Source organism: Lepisosteus oculatus, chromosome 10, assembly GCF_040954835.1.
Source record: "Lepisosteus oculatus isolate fLepOcu1 chromosome 10, fLepOcu1.hap2, whole genome shotgun sequence".
Taxonomy (NCBI): Eukaryota; Metazoa; Chordata; class Actinopteri; order Semionotiformes; family Lepisosteidae; genus Lepisosteus; species Lepisosteus oculatus.
The window spans coordinates 8,690,427-8,708,554 of record NC_090705.1 but is presented as its reverse complement, the minus strand read 5'-3'; the positions used below and the strand labels follow the sequence as shown (position 1 = coordinate 8,708,554).

At 42.1% G+C, this 18,128-nt stretch overlaps 2 protein-coding genes across 4 annotated transcripts in view; both read right to left on the bottom strand.

The window, feature by feature from the left end:
• LOC102694431 (intermembrane lipid transfer protein VPS13B) overlaps positions 1-18,128 on the bottom strand; it is a 325,472-nt gene that overhangs the window by 20,288 nt on the left and 287,056 nt on the right. For all 3 annotated transcript variants that reach the window (XM_006636105.3, XM_015357899.2, XM_015357901.2), the window contains 5 exons: positions 11,138-11,293; positions 6,769-7,032; positions 5,310-5,393; positions 4,194-4,369; positions 1,745-1,912 (listed from right to left, as the gene is read on the bottom strand). In XM_006636105.3, the coding sequence (XP_006636168.2) occupies positions 1,745-1,912; positions 4,194-4,369; positions 5,310-5,393; positions 6,769-7,032; positions 11,138-11,293 (848 nt within the window). The remainder of the gene's footprint in view (positions 1-1,744; positions 1,913-4,193; positions 4,370-5,309; positions 5,394-6,768; positions 7,033-11,137; positions 11,294-18,128) is intronic.
• Positions 1-18,128, bottom strand: part of polr2k (RNA polymerase II, I and III subunit K) — a 138,618-nt gene that overhangs the window by 55,649 nt on the left and 64,841 nt on the right. The window lies entirely within an intron of this gene.

Genomic DNA, 18,128 nt, shown 5'->3' with positions numbered 1-18,128 from the left:
AACTTTCAACTCCTGAATAAATTATCAGACCACAGAAACAAGCCAATACAAAAAGAAACTGAAAAGAATACATCTAAATATCAAAGGCGACGTAAAAAAAAATACGGTTTGATTAACTTTCTTCAAACTTCAACTGTTTGATGAAATGCGGGTGACAAAAAAAAAAATCAAAGGATTATTAAGGCAACAATAAGGATTATTTTTGTTCACCAATACCCACAGTAATGAAAAAGCAAAACAAAGGAAGTTGCCTGAAGTGCAGAAATCTAAACCTCGTTTGAGAGACACATTTAAGTAACGGTTTGGTGTCATGTACAAGGATGACGCAATGTCTTTTGAGAATTATTTGTGCGACCTCAGTTTTGAGAACGGACACAAATGAAGCACAAAGCAGTTCCTGTTTTCATTCTGTGTGAGAAGAGTCCTTCTGTTCCTAGGATTCCACAGACAGTACAAGCGAGTCATCGGCAGGATACGCCGCACGCAGGACTGTTATTCGAAGACCTCGAAGGAACAGCTGATCAACACATGCTAATATTGGTAATGCTACCACTGTTTGTTTCTTCTTTCATGACAGGAAGGTCTGAAGCCAAATTCAACACCCCGATCACCAAGAACAGACCCACAAATCTCAGACCACTCTTATGTATCCAAAACACTGCGATCTCCGTGGCAGAATTAACCACTGATGAGCCAGTGTGCAGAATTTACCCTTGGAACCAACGCCTGGGAAAAGGCAGGAATATTTCACATGATAAAAAATCCACATTTTCCAATAGAAAATGTGAAATGATGTGTTTGGATGTAGTGATTGTTTCGGTGTTACTAAGAGCTTAGATACTTGGTGAGTGGAGAAGTTCGTTACATCTGCTGCTAAAAAAGTTCTTACTGTTGGTACTGTTTTTGTTCAGTTTTTAACTGAAGCTGAGATGGAATGGTTTGTTAAGGAAGAAGTCCCATACAACACAAGAAAGGCCTAAATGAGTTTTAAAGAGCTTCAAAAGTTTTAAACAAAAACAGGATTTGATTTGGTGGGTAAACACTTTACCACACGGTTATCTTAATCTTACACCATCTAGAGAAGTGCAACTTACGTGTTAAGAATCTTAATATTCTTTCCCAAATTAAGTACAGTTAACAGTTGTTCAGCTTGTCTAACTACACCTCTCCTGTCCTGCTCTGGGTGAAAAAACACAGAAAAAAACTGTGGGATTCAGGCACCACTCACAACACTCGAGAGTTCTGCAGTGCACAGAATCCAGGATCACCATGGCAACTGCCTGAACACCAATCCCAGCGGCCCTCAGGCCAGCACTGGGGAAAGATGTGGGCACGGCCCAGTGGTTTGGATCCAGTCCAACTAGCCCTGCATCAAAGGGCTCATTTCGCCCTCTGTGTGGATGCTTTCACTGGGCAAGACATCTGGGGGGGGGAGCCCTAAACTTCCTATACATTTCAACAAAAAACGTACGTTTTTTTTTTCTTGCTTCCTGTTAAGACTTAATCCAGGATTTCAGTGGCAGCAAGAATCAAGTCTCTTCATGTAAAGTCAAGAATATAAAGAAAAGGTGGCAGGCTTGGAAGACCAATCTGAGGCAAACGCAAACCACTGAATCACCCTATGTCCGCTGTCAAATCGTACAGTAAGTCCTACAGAGACTTTGGTTGGCCTGAGATCAGTGGCTGGTTTCAGTTTTGAGCTTCTCTTGGGCTACGTCCAGGAGCAGACATGCTCTGCTGTTACCTGTCTGGGTCCTTAGTGACATAAGGCCACTGTGGCTGGGACGAACTCTTCTCTCCGTAGAAGTCAGACAGGACCTGCGTCAGACTGGGCCCCTGTGGCCTATTGACAATCTGCTTGATGAGCGCTGTGGAGACGGGCACCGCGCACTGAGAGGCGTCTTCCTCCTCCCTGTCCGGGGAAAGGGCGACAGAGACATGGAGAGCCATGGGAAACAGGAAGCACAAAGCTCCTTCCTGCGCTGATCAATTTACCTGCACTTCTGAATAAAGAGCAAAACACATGTGGGTGAAAAAGATTAACCTGGAATATCTAAAAATGCCTTTACATCCACACTATCTTCTATTACCATGAGGTACCAAGACGTTATGCAAAAATGTTACACCAGTCAGTTGCTTAAATGGATCCTACAGTATAATTAGTAACCTAGTTTTGGCCCATTTTCTCAGTGTGCAAACAGTAAAGTAATCAATGCTTTATGAACAAAGCAATTCAACGACGGAAAAGAGAAGACGTCTTTGCTGTTAAAATGAAGAACATCACAGTGTTTAGATTCATTTAATTTTACAACGTTAAAGATTCTACAATAAGCCAGTGCCCGAAATGAAAAGTAGAAAGCAAGAAGGCTCCACATTGTGCTTGGCTTTCTTTCAAACTTTCAGCATGGAACTGAGCTAGGAAATGACAAACACGATTAAATAAGAATCTTTTACATAGGGATGGCACACAGGCTGCAGGAATGCATCTGTAATGCATAAAAAATGAGCTCCTAATGAATATGAAAGTGTACAAAACACCACAAGTTTGGGTTTTGAAAAGCGCAATACCTAAGTCAAAAGGAATTAAAGAGTCACAGCTCAATACAATCCCTTTTTTGAGGAGGTTTAAAATTTCTATTACAAATACTGTAAGCATGGGGAAGTTACAGATCCTATTGTGTGGTAAAAAGAAAGTATTGAAAGAGACATAGGAAATGAAGTGGACTGCAGTGTGCTGACAGGTTTTGACATCCTGGGAGAACACTTATGGGCTTCTGATTCTTGTCTAAGCCTTATATGTGGTTTCGACAGAGTGCAAAGATGTAGAATTGGGACACAACATCTTTGGTTAACTTGTCTTCTGTCTGCTCTATGTAACCACAGTTTAAACTGTACCCCCCCTCCTTTCCCACCCCCAACCAATTAAAGGCCACAACTATTTGTAACTTCAGGAAGGGAGAAATAAAGGATGTGCAACTGACATGTGCGCACGGTGTGCGACTGGGGTAAGGGATGCTTTTCTGAACACGGAACAGTGTTCAGTCAACTGCATGGTTTAGAACTAAACTTCTGCGCCGCAACAAGATTTTTAAAAAATATTTTGAGATTGTGTGCCCCTAGAATATTGTGATTTGGACTTACAGTACAAGGATACTGTATTATTCCACTTCCAAAGACAAGCTGCTGTGCCAGTGCTAGTTCATGATATAGCGTGGGGTCAAACCTCTGGACAATATCAACACACGAGCGCCAGTGGATGTGTCCTCTGCCCAGCCAGGCGGCTGACTGACCACTGTGGTTTGTCGGACGATCGTGCAGCCTCCCTGTCTGAAAGGGTTGAACCAACAGCAGCTGGACGATCAGCGGTGACGGTTTTATTCCCTCTCCGCCATTTCAGAAATTCAGGTATTTCTTCTTTAAGTCAGGGGAACTGTTTGGTATGCACAGTGAAGGCTGAAGAAAAGGTGGCTGTGAATCTGTACTTTTTCCTGCACTGCCCTTTGAAGCTCTTGGCTCGTTATTATTGATTATTTGTAGAAATATATTAACGCAGCTTGGTAATGGCAGTGGAGATATCTGAAGAAAGGTTTGGACTTTGCATAAAAGCAATGAAGGGGCAAAAACCTGATTAATATCAAGGAGGAGACTTCAGCTCATTTCTTGAAAGCCTGGAGTTGTCCAAAAAAGACATCTTTGGTGACAAGCTAAATGAATTAAAAACACATTAGCCCACATTCCAGGCAAGAGACGGCAGAGCCTCAGGTAAGCTAATTTAGGTTTGCTGGTTTTTGTCCCAGACCCAGTTCTTGTCTTCACCTGGCTCCTGTTCTGGGCCCAGTTCCTGTCCTGATTCGGTACTTACCCATAACCTGGGTGCTGTACCAGGCCTGGTTCCTGTCCTGATCCGGTTCCTGTACCAGACCCAGTTCCCTCCCTTGACCAAGACCCGGTTCCCTCCCCTGACCCAGTTCCTGTTCTGACCTAGTTCCTGTATCAGACCCGGGTCCTGCCCTGATCCAGTTCCCACCCCTGACCCGGTTCCTGTACCAGACCCAGTTCCCTCCCTTGACCAAGACCCGGTTCCCTCCCCTGACCCAGTTCCTGTTCTGACCTAGTTCCTGTATCAGACCCGGTTCCTGCCCCTGACCCGGTTCTGAGGCCCAGCCCCTCTCCCTGACTGCTGTGGTCTGTACCTGGCCTGGAAAGTGAGGTGATGCGTGAGGTCGGACTCCACGTTGAGCAGCGGCTCCTCGCGGCCCTGGCCCGGGACCAGCTGGGACTCCCTCAGGCCCAGACTCCTCTTCTCGATGTGCAGGATGACGGGGTCGGGCAGGTGACTGACCATGACGAACAGCGGGCTGAACACGACCTGGGGAGAAGGCAACAGACTTGGGATTCTTCCGCCCACACAGTCAGGAAGACTCACACAACAAGAAGAAATAAATACATCAATAAACTCCTGAAGTCAAATTACCCCAAAAAATGTTTTGGAAAGGTTGAGGTGCATTTCTTCACATCCTTCATGGAGGACATTTTTATAGCCTACATAAAACCACATCCTCACACTGTAACCTGTGAGCCACACAGAATTCCATATGGTGTAGTAGGGCAGATACCTCTCTGTTGGTTAGCCATGGTTAGGATCATTCATTCATGGGAAACAGCTCACTTTGTTCTGCATTTCTGCCACAAGAATTATAATCTAATAGTCCTGTCTAGCCTGTTTTACCACCATCCACATGGAATTATGAGCAAGTAATCTTTATACAGCTGATTGTTTGAGAACCTAGGCATGGTGACTCTTTTTTAAACTTATTACTATATTTAATCTATACAGATTTATATTCAATGCATGTATTTGCTTTATTATGACTGCTTGGTCATAAGATTACAACAAAACATGGTACATTTAGAGCTGGGGTCTCTACTTTTGGTCTTTGCAATCCCCAGTCCAGTTATTCTTATAGGACACCCTAAATATACCGTTATTTAAAGATTAGAACAGTTTTTGAAGCAACTCATCAATTAAGCAAGTAATATTTCAATGTACTATACGAACGCTGATCTTTTAAGGATATTCTGATGTTTGTCCCAAATGACCTCTAAATTAGTGAACTGAAACACACTTACCTCTTCAATTATCATTGTTAAATTGCTGCAGGTCTGATTTAAAGGCTACCTGTCAAACCTGCTGGACTGGGGCTCTTCAGGACCTGGGTTGGGGACCCTCCGATTTAGAGGACAATGCAGCTGGAGAATCCCATGGAATATTTTGACTAGCTGTCTGCAGGACAAGTTCATCCACTCACCATCCTCTGTTGCATCTGGCTATCTGGCTCCATGGCAACGACGGTACACCACACGTACAGGAGTGAACCGCTGGAACACGGCACCTGCGTGGAGGACCACAGAGCACAGGGCCTCAGCACAGCTTATCTCTGCTTCATGCTATACACTACGGACTCCGGTGTACACTAATGCACTACACATACTGTGCTATACAGTACACAGAGTTCATAAGCTTCATGTCTCTGCGGAGGATTTTGTTCATAGATTAATGACTCATATTTTCGGAGGACGTTTTTATCCAAAGCATCACACCCCATTTATACAGCTGGGCATGTAAGAGGAAGAACAGAATCTTCTTACGTTAGGACAAGTCAATGATATTACCATTAAGTACCTTACAAAGTTGTCCGAAAGGCAAAGAATGACTTCTGACTACCTGAAGAAACGGAAATTCCACATGGGACGGCACTCCTTCACTTAACAATGATAATGGACTTACTGGAGATGTGCCCTGAAGCACGGAAATTAAAAGAGATGAGTGTTTATTTGACTTGGAAACTAAAGTAATATTTATGACATGGTCTGGAAACACATTCACATGTTCTGCACTGGCTTAAAAAAAAACAATAAGGATGCTTGGTGCTTAAACATCTTATATTTAGATGTACAATTTGTCAGTGAAATGGTTGCTTTAACTGTTAATGCTGGATAAAAGGCTATTAAAACTCAAATCATCCAAAAAGACTTATACCTATAAATCTGCCCTTTTTATACTAGCTCTTTATATGATTTCCTTTATTTTCTTCTCCTCTGCCATAGCTCCTTGTTAAGTACTGTACTTGAAATGCCAAAGAATGTTACAACTAGTTATGGTCAATGTGGGACTTGACTTATTGACTGAATCTGTGGAACACTGAGTCCTCACTTGGGCTTCTACATTTCAAGATAAAACCATAAAACTGGCCCTTGTCATTCAAGCTACAATATGACCCACCAAAGAGGATAAGATTGAACAGGCCAGTAATTTGCGTCTGGGTTAGCGTGACCCCGTATCAGAAAAAAAAGGAAGGGAAAAAGAGCAATTTTGCAGTCTTTTGCTACAGTCCTGCAGACCCTTTGTGTTACGGGGTTAAAAAGCTCCACAATAAGAAGGTGCTAAAATGTGGACAGCTGAGGTTCAGCTGAGGACATCCTTGTAACCACAGGAGGACAGCAGCAGCACAGCGAATCTCTAAACAAAGACAGTTACACGAGCAGATCTCACTGAAAATCTCACAGCTACAGCTGCGCGCAATGTGCTGGCTGTTTAATTAGCGAGGTCTCAACCCGCCCTCGAGCTTTGGTTTGGCACCTTGGCACAAATATCTCTTCCCAGTCCTCTAATGGAGCCGAGCACGAGCCTCAGAACCTCACTTCAACGCAGCTGAAGTCAAGGAAAAGTCCACAGCCCACAGCCCCTTGGGAAAGAGGAGGGATCACCTGCACCACGGAGCTGCTGTCCCTCTCTCTCGGCTCGAGACGGACGTCCCGGGACCAGGCCTCCTCCCCGCGGGCGCGCACGCACAGCTCCGTCAGCTCCGCGTCCTCCAGCACGTAGGAGGGCAGCTTGCGCCCGGCCGCCAGGCAGTCCACGTGCTCCTTCACCACCGCCTGGCCGTCCAGCCCCACGTAGTGCTGCACCGCACGCAGCTCGATGTCCTGGCTCAGGCAGCTGCAGACGATCTGCCTGCCGCATATCACGATCTGAGGACGGAGGAGACGGCGGCGGCCCAAAACGGCCATCAGAGACACGGACTGGGACATAGCTGAGTTTGGACAGTGTTTTCACCTAAGCAAATATTTTAATGTCCTTTCATTGCACATTTTTAAACAGAGCCTTTCCTGCCTCCCAGTGTCCTTGAGAATTAAAGCTCAGGTCACTCTTCGTAAAGCCACTCCAGAGTCTGTGGTTTACCCTAGCCTGCTGGTATGGTCGGTCATCATCAGTCACAAGTGTGAGGTGAGAGTGCTGGTGCAGTCAGTCACTCATGCTCCTGTTTAGTTCATCCTTAAATATTGCAAACCATTAATTGCACATCTCACTCAGGGCACCTTTTAGAATGTGGCAAGTGCAACTGCAATGCTGAAATGTACTGAGGACTCTGTATCTGCAGAAAGTAAATCTAAATGTGGAAATCCTATTACATCACAGTGCTCATATTACAAAAATTGAGTAATTAAAAGTTTGCCTAAATAGTCATTATCTAATGACTATATAAACCTTACAAACAGTGTAAAAGAACATTGGAAGCTCGCATTTTGATGGTGAATCTTTTCCACATACTGTACAATGAAAACACAACAGGCTACACTTTCCATCAATGACTCATGTGAATTATGTTTGTATTAAATAGCCAACAGTCAGTTTGTGGACTGTTTGAGTAATACTGCTCCTTAGCATAAAAGAATATGGAGTTCAAGTCATGTGATTTCTAGAAAAAAAACAGGTGTTCAGTGTTTGGTGTTTGAGTTCAATTAAAATAGCCAAAAGGAGTTAATTAGGGATCTTTATAAGAAGTCGTAGAAAGAGGTATGGTTTTAATTAATGCAAGAAATGCAAACAGTGAAACAAATGCACTGAGTTATGAGGATCAAATGTCAGTATAATTAAAAGCAACCTGAAGCTGTGCTTCAACAATCAGTTAGACTAGTCAAGATAAAGTAGGAAACAGGCTCTGTTTGGGACAATTTGTGTTGCAAAAGGCATGTCACATCAGAGCAGGACTCTCACAACTGTCTGATGCTCCGCCATAATCACTTTTTGACGCATGGGCTACAGCAGTGATGCTACAGGAAGAAATAACTCGCACACCAGCTCTCCATTGACAGGAAATTTAACTGCATGCTGAGGGGTCTTTTCAGGGATAATGGTGGCATTTGAAAGACAAAGACCTCTGTCTTCTGTGGGTCAGAGAATATCTGAGGTGGTGGCAGAAAGAGTGGGAGACTGTTTTAATCACTGATGAATGCCAGCTTGCATTTGAAATACCTGATGCAAGACAACACGTGAAGAGACCGTGTTGATCGTTACCTTGACTCTCAGTGGACAGTGGAAGTATGGTGAACATGTTCTCTTAACACAAGAACATCCGTGGAGCAGAATGAGGGCAACCTCATTGCTCAAGTGATAAAATCTATGTTTTTTTTCTTTCCTGCAAGTCTAAGAGTGACTTTCAGGCAGGACAATACTGGAAAGATCACACAGTGCAACGATTACAGTGACATGATGCCAAATAAACAATGTCAAGGTCTTGACGTGAGCAGCCTTTCTCCAGAGTGGAGTAGGGCATCAGTGGGATCACCTTATCCACGTCATCAACAAGAAATGGCCAAAACTGGCCAAGCTTTCTCCACCTCGCTGCAGCTGTGCAGGAAGAGTGGAGTAGTATCCCACAGCAGTCTGTCTCAAGGCTGATCAGGTCTGTGTGTCAGCACTGCCAGGAACGTGAAGGTCATGCTAGATACTAAACTTGTAATGTTTTCATTTCAATATATATCACATTTCATACTGAAAACCTCTTGTGATTCTTTGATCTGCATTATTGATGCTTTGATTTGATATGTACATTTAAAATATTAAATCCGACATCTGTGCATGTCATAGAGGATGAAAACATTCCAAATTTATTTCTGCTAATGACAAAGTAGCACATTTTTTCCAAAGTAACACTTTAAGTCATTTCTAAATGCCTAGTGGTGTAAACTACATGGAAAGCTGGCCTATAAATGTACATCATAAGGACAACATCATCGTTTGTTACCATTCCTAAAGTCATCAAGTCAGCCATTTGAATGAAATGCAGCTCAAGCCCTGTCATTTGTGTGAATAAGATCAAGATGTACATTTTACAAGAAATTGTCAGGAATGTAAAGCAGCTTGTTTTGTCTAGAAAGTTTGAAAGACATGTGTGACATTTGACAACATTTACACAACAAAGTGTCCCTGCTTTCTCCACTGGCAATCTTTTGCGATTTTCAGTTTTCAATTTTCTTTTAACTGTAAGCAACTATTCTTTAGTTATTTGAAGCATATGTTAGGAACCGTTTTATCGTTAATCCAAATGACAAATGGACATCAGTTTAACTAATGTTCAAAAATAGTTATTCTTCTTTTGAAGGTATAATAAAGAACATATAAATGAGCTCAAATCCCTTACTTAACGCAGTGCAATTTAAGTCTCTAGTCTTAATTCCTGAAGACCTGAAATACTGAAAGCAAATGAAAAGCAGCATCAAAACGAGTTTGTATCTCCATTGTGTTGAACTAAAATAGTCACTTTTACATAATACTGGGAAATCTGGTAGAAATAAATCCAAGCTTATTTTTTTCAGGATTTATATCTTAATTAAGACCAAAATACACGACACAAGGGAAATCATTAGAAACTCTGAACTTTTGATGATGATCCTTATTCTGGTCAAGAACAAATGTGTCAAACAAGTTACTAATCATCATTCTGGCTTTTAGCATAAAGTCCAGGTTCATTCTCTAGTAACACAAATATGTTCCTGTTTGAGGTAACACGATCAACTACTGACTCTTGATATGAGTAATGTGGTAAACTTATGTGCAGTGGCCAACTTAAACCAGAGCTGTTGGAGGTACCTACAGTATGACAGGTTATGAAGGCCTGAAGGATCAGTTTAAAAATTTCAGTACTGCAGCAATGGGCATGTATTACTGCATCTTACCAGACCTTAACAGGTCATCCGGATACTCCGAGGACTTATGGGGCATCATTCTGAAGTTTAGTGAACGTGCACTGCTATAAAACAGGACGTTGAACTGCTATAAAACAGGACATTGAACAGTCTAGATGACAAGTTACACTAAGATGAACAGAACCCTCAGTATCTTTTTACAAGTATACACTGGTGTGCAAAAGGCTTAGACATTTCGCTTTGTTTCACGCAACTCTTTTCCTTCTTCATGCAGACACACAACTCTTTGGTAAACGTACATGTACACTAACATTTTAGCCATGTGGTTTTAACTTAACAGTTATCCCGGATTGTTAGGTTGCACAAGAAGCAGCTTTTTAAGCTTTCTGAATGTGCGGTAAGGAACAAATAATATTAAAGACGAACGCCAGACAATGAGTAAATAGGATCCGATTGGCAAATATGATGCATTACTGCAACACGGCACGTTGAGTTTACTTTGAGTGGTGTTGACCATTTTTTAATATTTTAAGTTTTCATCAGTAACAAAATAGAATAGCGTCCTCATCTTTGGAAGTACCTAACTTAAGTCTACAATAAAAGTCAGACAAGATACAGAAACAAGGACCTGACAGTGTCAGCAGCAGCCTGCCAAGCCTCCATCATCCCACTGTTGGCACCAATGATCCAAAGAATACAATGTTCAATACATATCCCACAGGCCAGGATCCAGTGATGCCAGGAGAAGGAATGTGGAAATTTATAGCAACAGTCAGACCAGGTAGCTGCGGAATATCCCCATTTAAAAAATGGACGAAGAATATTTTCCTTTTTCCAGAATTTTAACCACTGCTGGACAATCCAAAACTCAGTGTAATAAAAGTACCCGCGGCACATGATTCAAGTTTCTGAAAATTCAGCTTGTTTTATTTCCTCATCCAAACAGTTGATGTGGCAAACTACATAATTCAGAGATTATTTAGGACCAAAATCTCTGTACTGTCTATCCCTCAAGGTTTCCTTCAAAAGCCTACAGTAGTTATGACAGTGCTGTACAACTACTGGTTTGAAAATATGAGGTTTACACAATTAAAAGTCTAGGCTTGTGCACATAATCACAGGATTCGAGAGAAAAATTTAAACTTACTTGCTTTTGCACTCCATTAAGCTGCTGAACCTTGATGATGAGTGAGGCTGTCCTGCCTTTGTACTGGATGGTTCTGATGAGTGTCCCCACGTTGTCCACGCTGAACGGGTCGGACCAGCGCCAGTTTCCCCAGCCCTCGATGCAGATGTGAAGCAGCTGGAGGGAAGGAAAGATGAACCTTTTTTCATTTTTTTTGCCCTTATTTATGCTTGTTCAAACGGCAAGTAAACAAAAGGGCCTTTGTTTAAACATCTTTTACGAGGGAAAAAAATGTTCCTGTTTACTGGTTTGAACATGCTCTGAAACACTGTGCTATTGAAGTTCTGAAAGAACGGGTCACCACAATTATCTCCTTGGAAAAATGGAGTTTATTTTGATGGACATCGATTGCCACACACGGCCGCACCACCAAATCACATCATTAGCTTGCAAAACAACTTGCTCATGTATCCTAATGGAGCAAATGTGCCTTTCTGTTGGAGAAAAGCTATATATTTGTGCCAAGTTGTGCATCTACGTTTTCACCTCAGCAAAAAAGTATTTCAGGTGCAGGTTGCTAAAACCTTTGTGTCTAAACAGACACCAGTTAAATAAACACAATGTATGTATGATAATTCTCAATGAAGACAAAGGCACTGTAGGCACAGTAAGTAGTTCATCCATGTACTGCAATGACTGATCACAGGATTATCTGGTCTTCTTGCCTGGACCACCTCAGCTAACCTATCTGATGAGCTGGACTGGGAGAGATGAGTTCAGCAGTTCTCATGCTAGGCCTGAGGGATTAATACTGCTAAAGGACTGAACTCCAGCCAGCAACATCCTCTCTCCTTAGCACATACTCCTCATCAAAGTGAAGCCCTCTTGATCACATCCCTCCACAACCGGTTGCTAACACTATCAAAACACTATCAAAACAAAAACACTCCGACTTTTGTAAACCATAGGCCTTTCTATAGAATTCTGTGGAACAAAAGGGAAGACATTTTAAAACAACAAGCCAAAAATATAATAGAGGGTCCTACTTTTAAAGTAGTTGGAAAGTCAATAAAAAAAAGAGATGGACAACCATTTGGGCATCACACAAGGTTTCCATCCAAGCTGTGAAAAGATATCCATGTTTTAGGATAAACTTCAGCTCTATCAATCAAATAATCTCAAATAAAAAAACAAGAAGGCAGTTAAACAAAACAAAGAAAGTTTGGATTTACACCACTTTGGTTTTAAGAAAACCTTCTTAAAGGCGCTGATGATTTATTAAACCTGTAGCATAAATAAGCCAAAGCAGTCAATGTCTCTGAAGACTCTGTCCTAGATTTTTTTAACAATATCCTTGATTCTACAACTCTTTGAAGATGTTTTTCATAGCAATAACAAGTTTAATCAATGTCTGAATTCAACCTGAGGATCTCCCTCGGTATTATTTTTAAATGGAAACAATAATTTCTCGGATCATTACTCAGAATTACTCAGCAGGAAGCAGAGCAGGGGTACAAATAACATTGAAAGCAATAGCAATAATACTTCAGTGTCATCGGTTGGGTCAGATTAGCTATTCTAACAGCCCTCTTTTTCCACTTCATTATGGCTGTGGCTACACTTGACCTTGAGGGAGAAGCCTCCTTCAGACTTCAAACAGCCTCTGCCGGTCCCATTAAGTCAATGTTGATCCAAACAGCAAAAGTGCGATAGAAACAAACGCTCATGAAAACAAAACAAAAGAGAAGGACCCTGCCAATAACCATAGCCCTGTATCTGGGACGCTGATAAAACGTGCCACACGTACTTGTTTTTTTTGTAATTTAAGAGGAAGCATGGACAAATAATTCCACAAAAGCAAATGCCTTTGTGGAAAAACATGCTCCTACAGAACATCTGCAAACCCATTAATACATCCAATGTGCAAATGTGAGTCAGAAAGACAAATAATAATGGCTGAACTTGGCATGCTTGCAAGTCTTTGAAGATCAGGCAAAAGGAAGAGAGAACACAGGTCAGCATCATTGAGGATTTGCATATTAGCAGTTCCATCTGAAGTTCCTAAATGTTAAAAGGTTTCAGAGCATAGTATAATTCGAGCATGACATCAATATTTTGCGCTTTAATTTATGAGATCTGTATATACTGGCCCTGTGCAAAAGTGAACTGTTCTTAATTGCAGACACTTGTCACTGGGGAGTAATCTATTTCCATTTTGCAGACTCTGCAGGATTTAAAACATTCCTGGGGTATTACTAAAATATTGTTTTCCGTATATCAGTTTATCTGAATTCTGAAAACATTAAACACGCACTTTTTTATTTCACCCTGTTCTCGGTGCACTGAATTCTCTCCTGTCATGGAGCTGATCATGTTGCACTTCTCGTTTTCTTCTGTCTTCCCAGTTTTAATTCAGCGGCTGTGTATTCAGAATCATTTATATCATCTGGGGCCAATCCCCTTAAATAAATGGAGAGCAATCCCTACTGAACCGCATCCAAACGGACGCAGGAGACCGCTCAGTTCAGAGTACGAAAGTCTTTGTGCTGCTTACCATCACAAAAGCTGGTGACATTACTTAAGAACATTAAGAAGGCAAGGACATAGGAAAAGTTAGAAATTAGAGGAGGCCACAATTGATGCAAGGATCTCATCCAGCTGTTTCTTGAGTGAACCCTGAGTATCGGCCTCAATGACATGGCTGGGTAGAGTCTTCCTTGCTCCCATAACTCTCTGGGTAACAGAAGTGCCCCCTGTTTTCTTTAGCTGTTTTAAGTGCACTTCCACCATTTCACATTCCATATTCCACAGTTTATACTTGTGTCCCCTGGTTAGTTTTCCAGTGTTCGTTCTGAAGAAATCTGCTGCGCTGACTTTTTCGATGCCTTTGAGGATTTTGCAGACTTGTACCAAGTCCCTCCGTACTCTTCTCTGTTCAAGACTAAATAGGTTCTGTTCCTTCAGCTTGCCAGACCAGGACATTCATTTAAGCCTCACAATGTATGCTACTGTATGTCTCATTTACGTAGTTTGCACTTACTTCCAACACACAAGCGGACACTCAAGTGTCACACTGCTACACTACCTTGTGCTTCTTCTGGAAGTCATCTCAAAATTAATAAGATAGGTGCCTGTCCCAGCGGGTCACTAGTACCCAGGAATATCCTCCCTTCTAGGCAGAAGAAAAACCTTCACAGCCAAAGGAACGTCTTGGCTGTTAGCACTGGTGGATATGACTCAGAAAGTCCTCTGTCACCACGTTTGGATATTTATTAATATTTCAAAATGAAGTGCCAGAAAACAAAACCCCATGAGAAACACAGAAGTAGAAAAGAAGGAGCTAAACTAGTTTTACCAGCTAAGATTTTTCATAATCTTATCTTTTTCAAGCAGGTGAGCGGCATCTACTGACAAGGTACACTGGGCAGAAACGACACCTTCCACTTTAAGATCGCCTGACTGTGTTCAATCCTGTTGGCTGGCACCCGTGGCCAGTTTCCCTGCTCAATCTGGACTGGGGTGCCACATACCACGGAGAAAATCCTCAGAGGACACAACACCAGCCCTTTCCCCCTTAGACTCTGATTTGCTGTGGAAACCGAAGGCAGTAGAAACAGTTGCCAAACTGAAATTACATTATATAAGCCAAAGTGAAAAAAAAAAACAAACTAGATTGGTTTCAAGCAAACAACAAGCAGGCAGCAAAAATATCTTTTAACATTCTTTTTCTTTTTTGCAGTTCATTCCCTTTTTATTAACAACCGATGGTCTGATAAGTAACAGAAGTCGTAATAACACTGAACATAAACCACATCGCCCCTTTTTAACTTCCCTGGGCTATTTCACTGATTAACAGAAAGATTATTAGTGTTGAGAGTCCTGTTGTTCAGGTCCTGGGAGCTCACATATTGTGATTCCCATGGAAACACAGAGGCCAAGAGCACAAACACACGGACAACAGCAGTCTTAATTCTCATATAGTGCGGCTAATTACTGTACATGGTGAATCAAAGAAAACGTCCAGTCGGGTATTGAGTCATAATATAATATATTCAGCATTAGTGCCGAAATTAATCTGCATCACAGTATGATTGAAACTTTATGCTAATAAAAATACTTATGTTTCCGTAACGAAGGAACCAGAAGCCATAACTTCTTAAAGCTTTATAGAGCGGAGAACTGAATGAAAATGATTGAATTAGCTGACTGATGTAAATAGCTTGTACAGAATATCGATGGATGGATGGATTGATGGAGATCTATTTTTGATACGAGAATGAAATGCACCTGGAAAAAAATGTCTTGTGATTGATGTTTCAATTGTATTTTTATAGAAATGATCTGCTGCTGCTTTCTGCTGCTATGAAAACTGTGTAACAAGCTACAAAAAGTAATATATTGATTGCATTTAATACAGTGCTTTTCATCCCTGGCGATTCTGTATTTGTTGCTTTACATTCACCACTGAAGTGCAGAACCAACTTGGGGGATTGTATGGCAGTAATTAGGACTGAGCAGCCCAGTTCAGGACAGTCAGATAATGTGCAAGTCAAGTCAGTGCAAGTCAGATAAGTGCAATTCACCCAGGACACTGGGATTACAATCCCTTCTCACAGAGAGCAGATTCGTACCAGAACACTGTTCCCTCTCCACGGTAGACAGTCCAGCCCCACCGATACTGCTACTACTGTAACAACGTCTACCTTCGCTCTGTTAGAGCCCTAGGGGACAGGCATATCCTTTCCTGTTTGGTGCAATTGAATAGCATTGTTATTCCAAACTTCCTTTTAAACGCTCTAAAAATGTGTCTGAGCACTCCAATGTGGTTAGAAAAAGCGACAGCCACTTTTGCCACACGAAGGCAAAATCAATGTTCTCCGTTCAGATGTGGAATGCTAGACGACCCAAGAGTGGCCAATATACCATTACAATAATTCTTACGTCTGTAGATACAATTGGTAAATTGAAAGCATACACCCGTCCTCATTGTTGCTCACAGTGCTGTGCTTCAGCACTGAATAGGCCGTTGTTGTCTTCTGACTGAGGCAAGGGAGCAAGCCGCATTTTAATGAAAAACATTTTTCCATGGAGACAACAAAATATATTAAATATCGTGTCCTACGAGCAGAAAGAGCAAATGGAGGGCAAATACCATTATCGTCCACTTCGACACTGGCGCTGTGAATATAATGCACAATGAAAGCGGTTTTGACCAGCTGCCTTACAGTACCTAGTCTTTGCCGAGCATTCTCAAACGGAAGAGAAGTGAAGTACCGAAGCACAGACGGTTGTAAAACAGATCGTTTCATACCTGGGAAAAGCAGGCCCCTTAATGACAGTGCAGAAGCGAGAAAGGGATAGATATAGAAGGATTAATACCAAATGCTCTCTTTGTAAAGTTCAGCATGGCATTCCACAAAACGTGCTGGGGTGAGAACCAGGGTCAAGAGTTTTGTTATTTGAATTCAAATAATCCCAACAAGGTGTTGCGCCTGTAGCCACCTGAAATCACCGAAGGCAGGCCTAGCTTAATCTCAATGAATTACAACTTTAGGAGATCAGTCACCGCCATTTCCCAGACGGACAGTACCTGCGAGCTTGTGTAATGCTGTGAGCGGTACTCCCTCTCACGTTGTGCCTTTAAATATGAAGAAACACCTTGCTGAGCCATCCTTCTCTGAAAGAAAGCTTGCAATAGTGGCTGAAAGTCTGTGCCTGTTTCTCACAGCACTAGAAATAGGTTGGTTGCAAACAAACAGTAACTATGAAAACAACAGAAAACAATGGTTACAGAACTCATATCGCCAGTGACCGTTTTTCACACGTTAGTGAGAGATTCTCCCAGCTCTCTCTCTGCAGCTTGCTGGTGTCATGAGTTCCGTTTCAGAACGGGTAGCTGTTAGGGTAATGTACAGCACCACAAACCTCCAGGATAAAGAGCCTGACCTTCCCCACAGCAGGGTGGCAGTAGGGCTCAGTGGGGAAGCAGAATTAGCTGCCACACACCACTTCAGAAAGCCTTCTCTGAAGAGGCTTCCTGAAAATCTCAAACCAAACACGGCTCACACGCCCACAACGCAGAACATTCAGATGCATAACCCAGTCCCCGGGAGGAAGGGTGTTAAAAAAAATTCAAATACTGACGAAGCATCTTTTAACTGACACAAGTAAACTTCAAGATCTGGATATTTGTATTTCTACCGAAAAAGCAAGCCCATAACAGATATCGGAACTGAGAAGCTTTCTCCCTCCTTAAAGCCGCGAATTGAAACCACAGTAAAAATGAAATCACGTGAAAGCCATTTCTTTCCATTGTTGACAGCCTACTCACACCAATCCTAGCCTTTACACTGACCACTGTTTTAATAACGGAGCATTAAATCTGACTAGTGGGCACAGTATAATTGTGTGACTGCCAGGTGGCGCTGCTGCCTCACAGTTCTTGGGCCTTGGACAACCTTCTATACGGAGTCTGCATGTTTCCTGTGTGCTTTTGTGTGCGCGAGCCCTGTAATGGACTGGCACCCTCTCCATAGTTAGTCCCACCTTGAGCCCTGTGCTTCCAGGACAGGCTCCAGGATGCTATGATCTTCACCAGGAAAAATCTGCTTTGTGATATTCATGAGGATACCAATGACTCATGAATATCCTACAAACATATGATAAAGCGCAGGGCATGAAGCTGTTAGTGGAAGAAACAGACATTCACTTTCTGTGTCATCGGAAACACGCATTAGCAAGAGGCAAACTTAACTCACCCCCCAGTTAAATAACTTCGTCCAAATCTAATAAGCAAGCAGATGGTTGGGAGGTAAAAAAGAAATATCATAAAAAATGGTGAAAACTGGAAGCTCGAATAATGTATGTAACACTCAAGGTCCCTGTTGCGTGGGAGAAGGGCTATTCAAAAGCCCTCTGAAAGAAACACTTTTTTATCTCAAGCGCACATGAGCAGTTTTCTCCTTACTTTTGGTTAATAATACCAGTAATGAAGGGAGCTGCCCAAGTCATG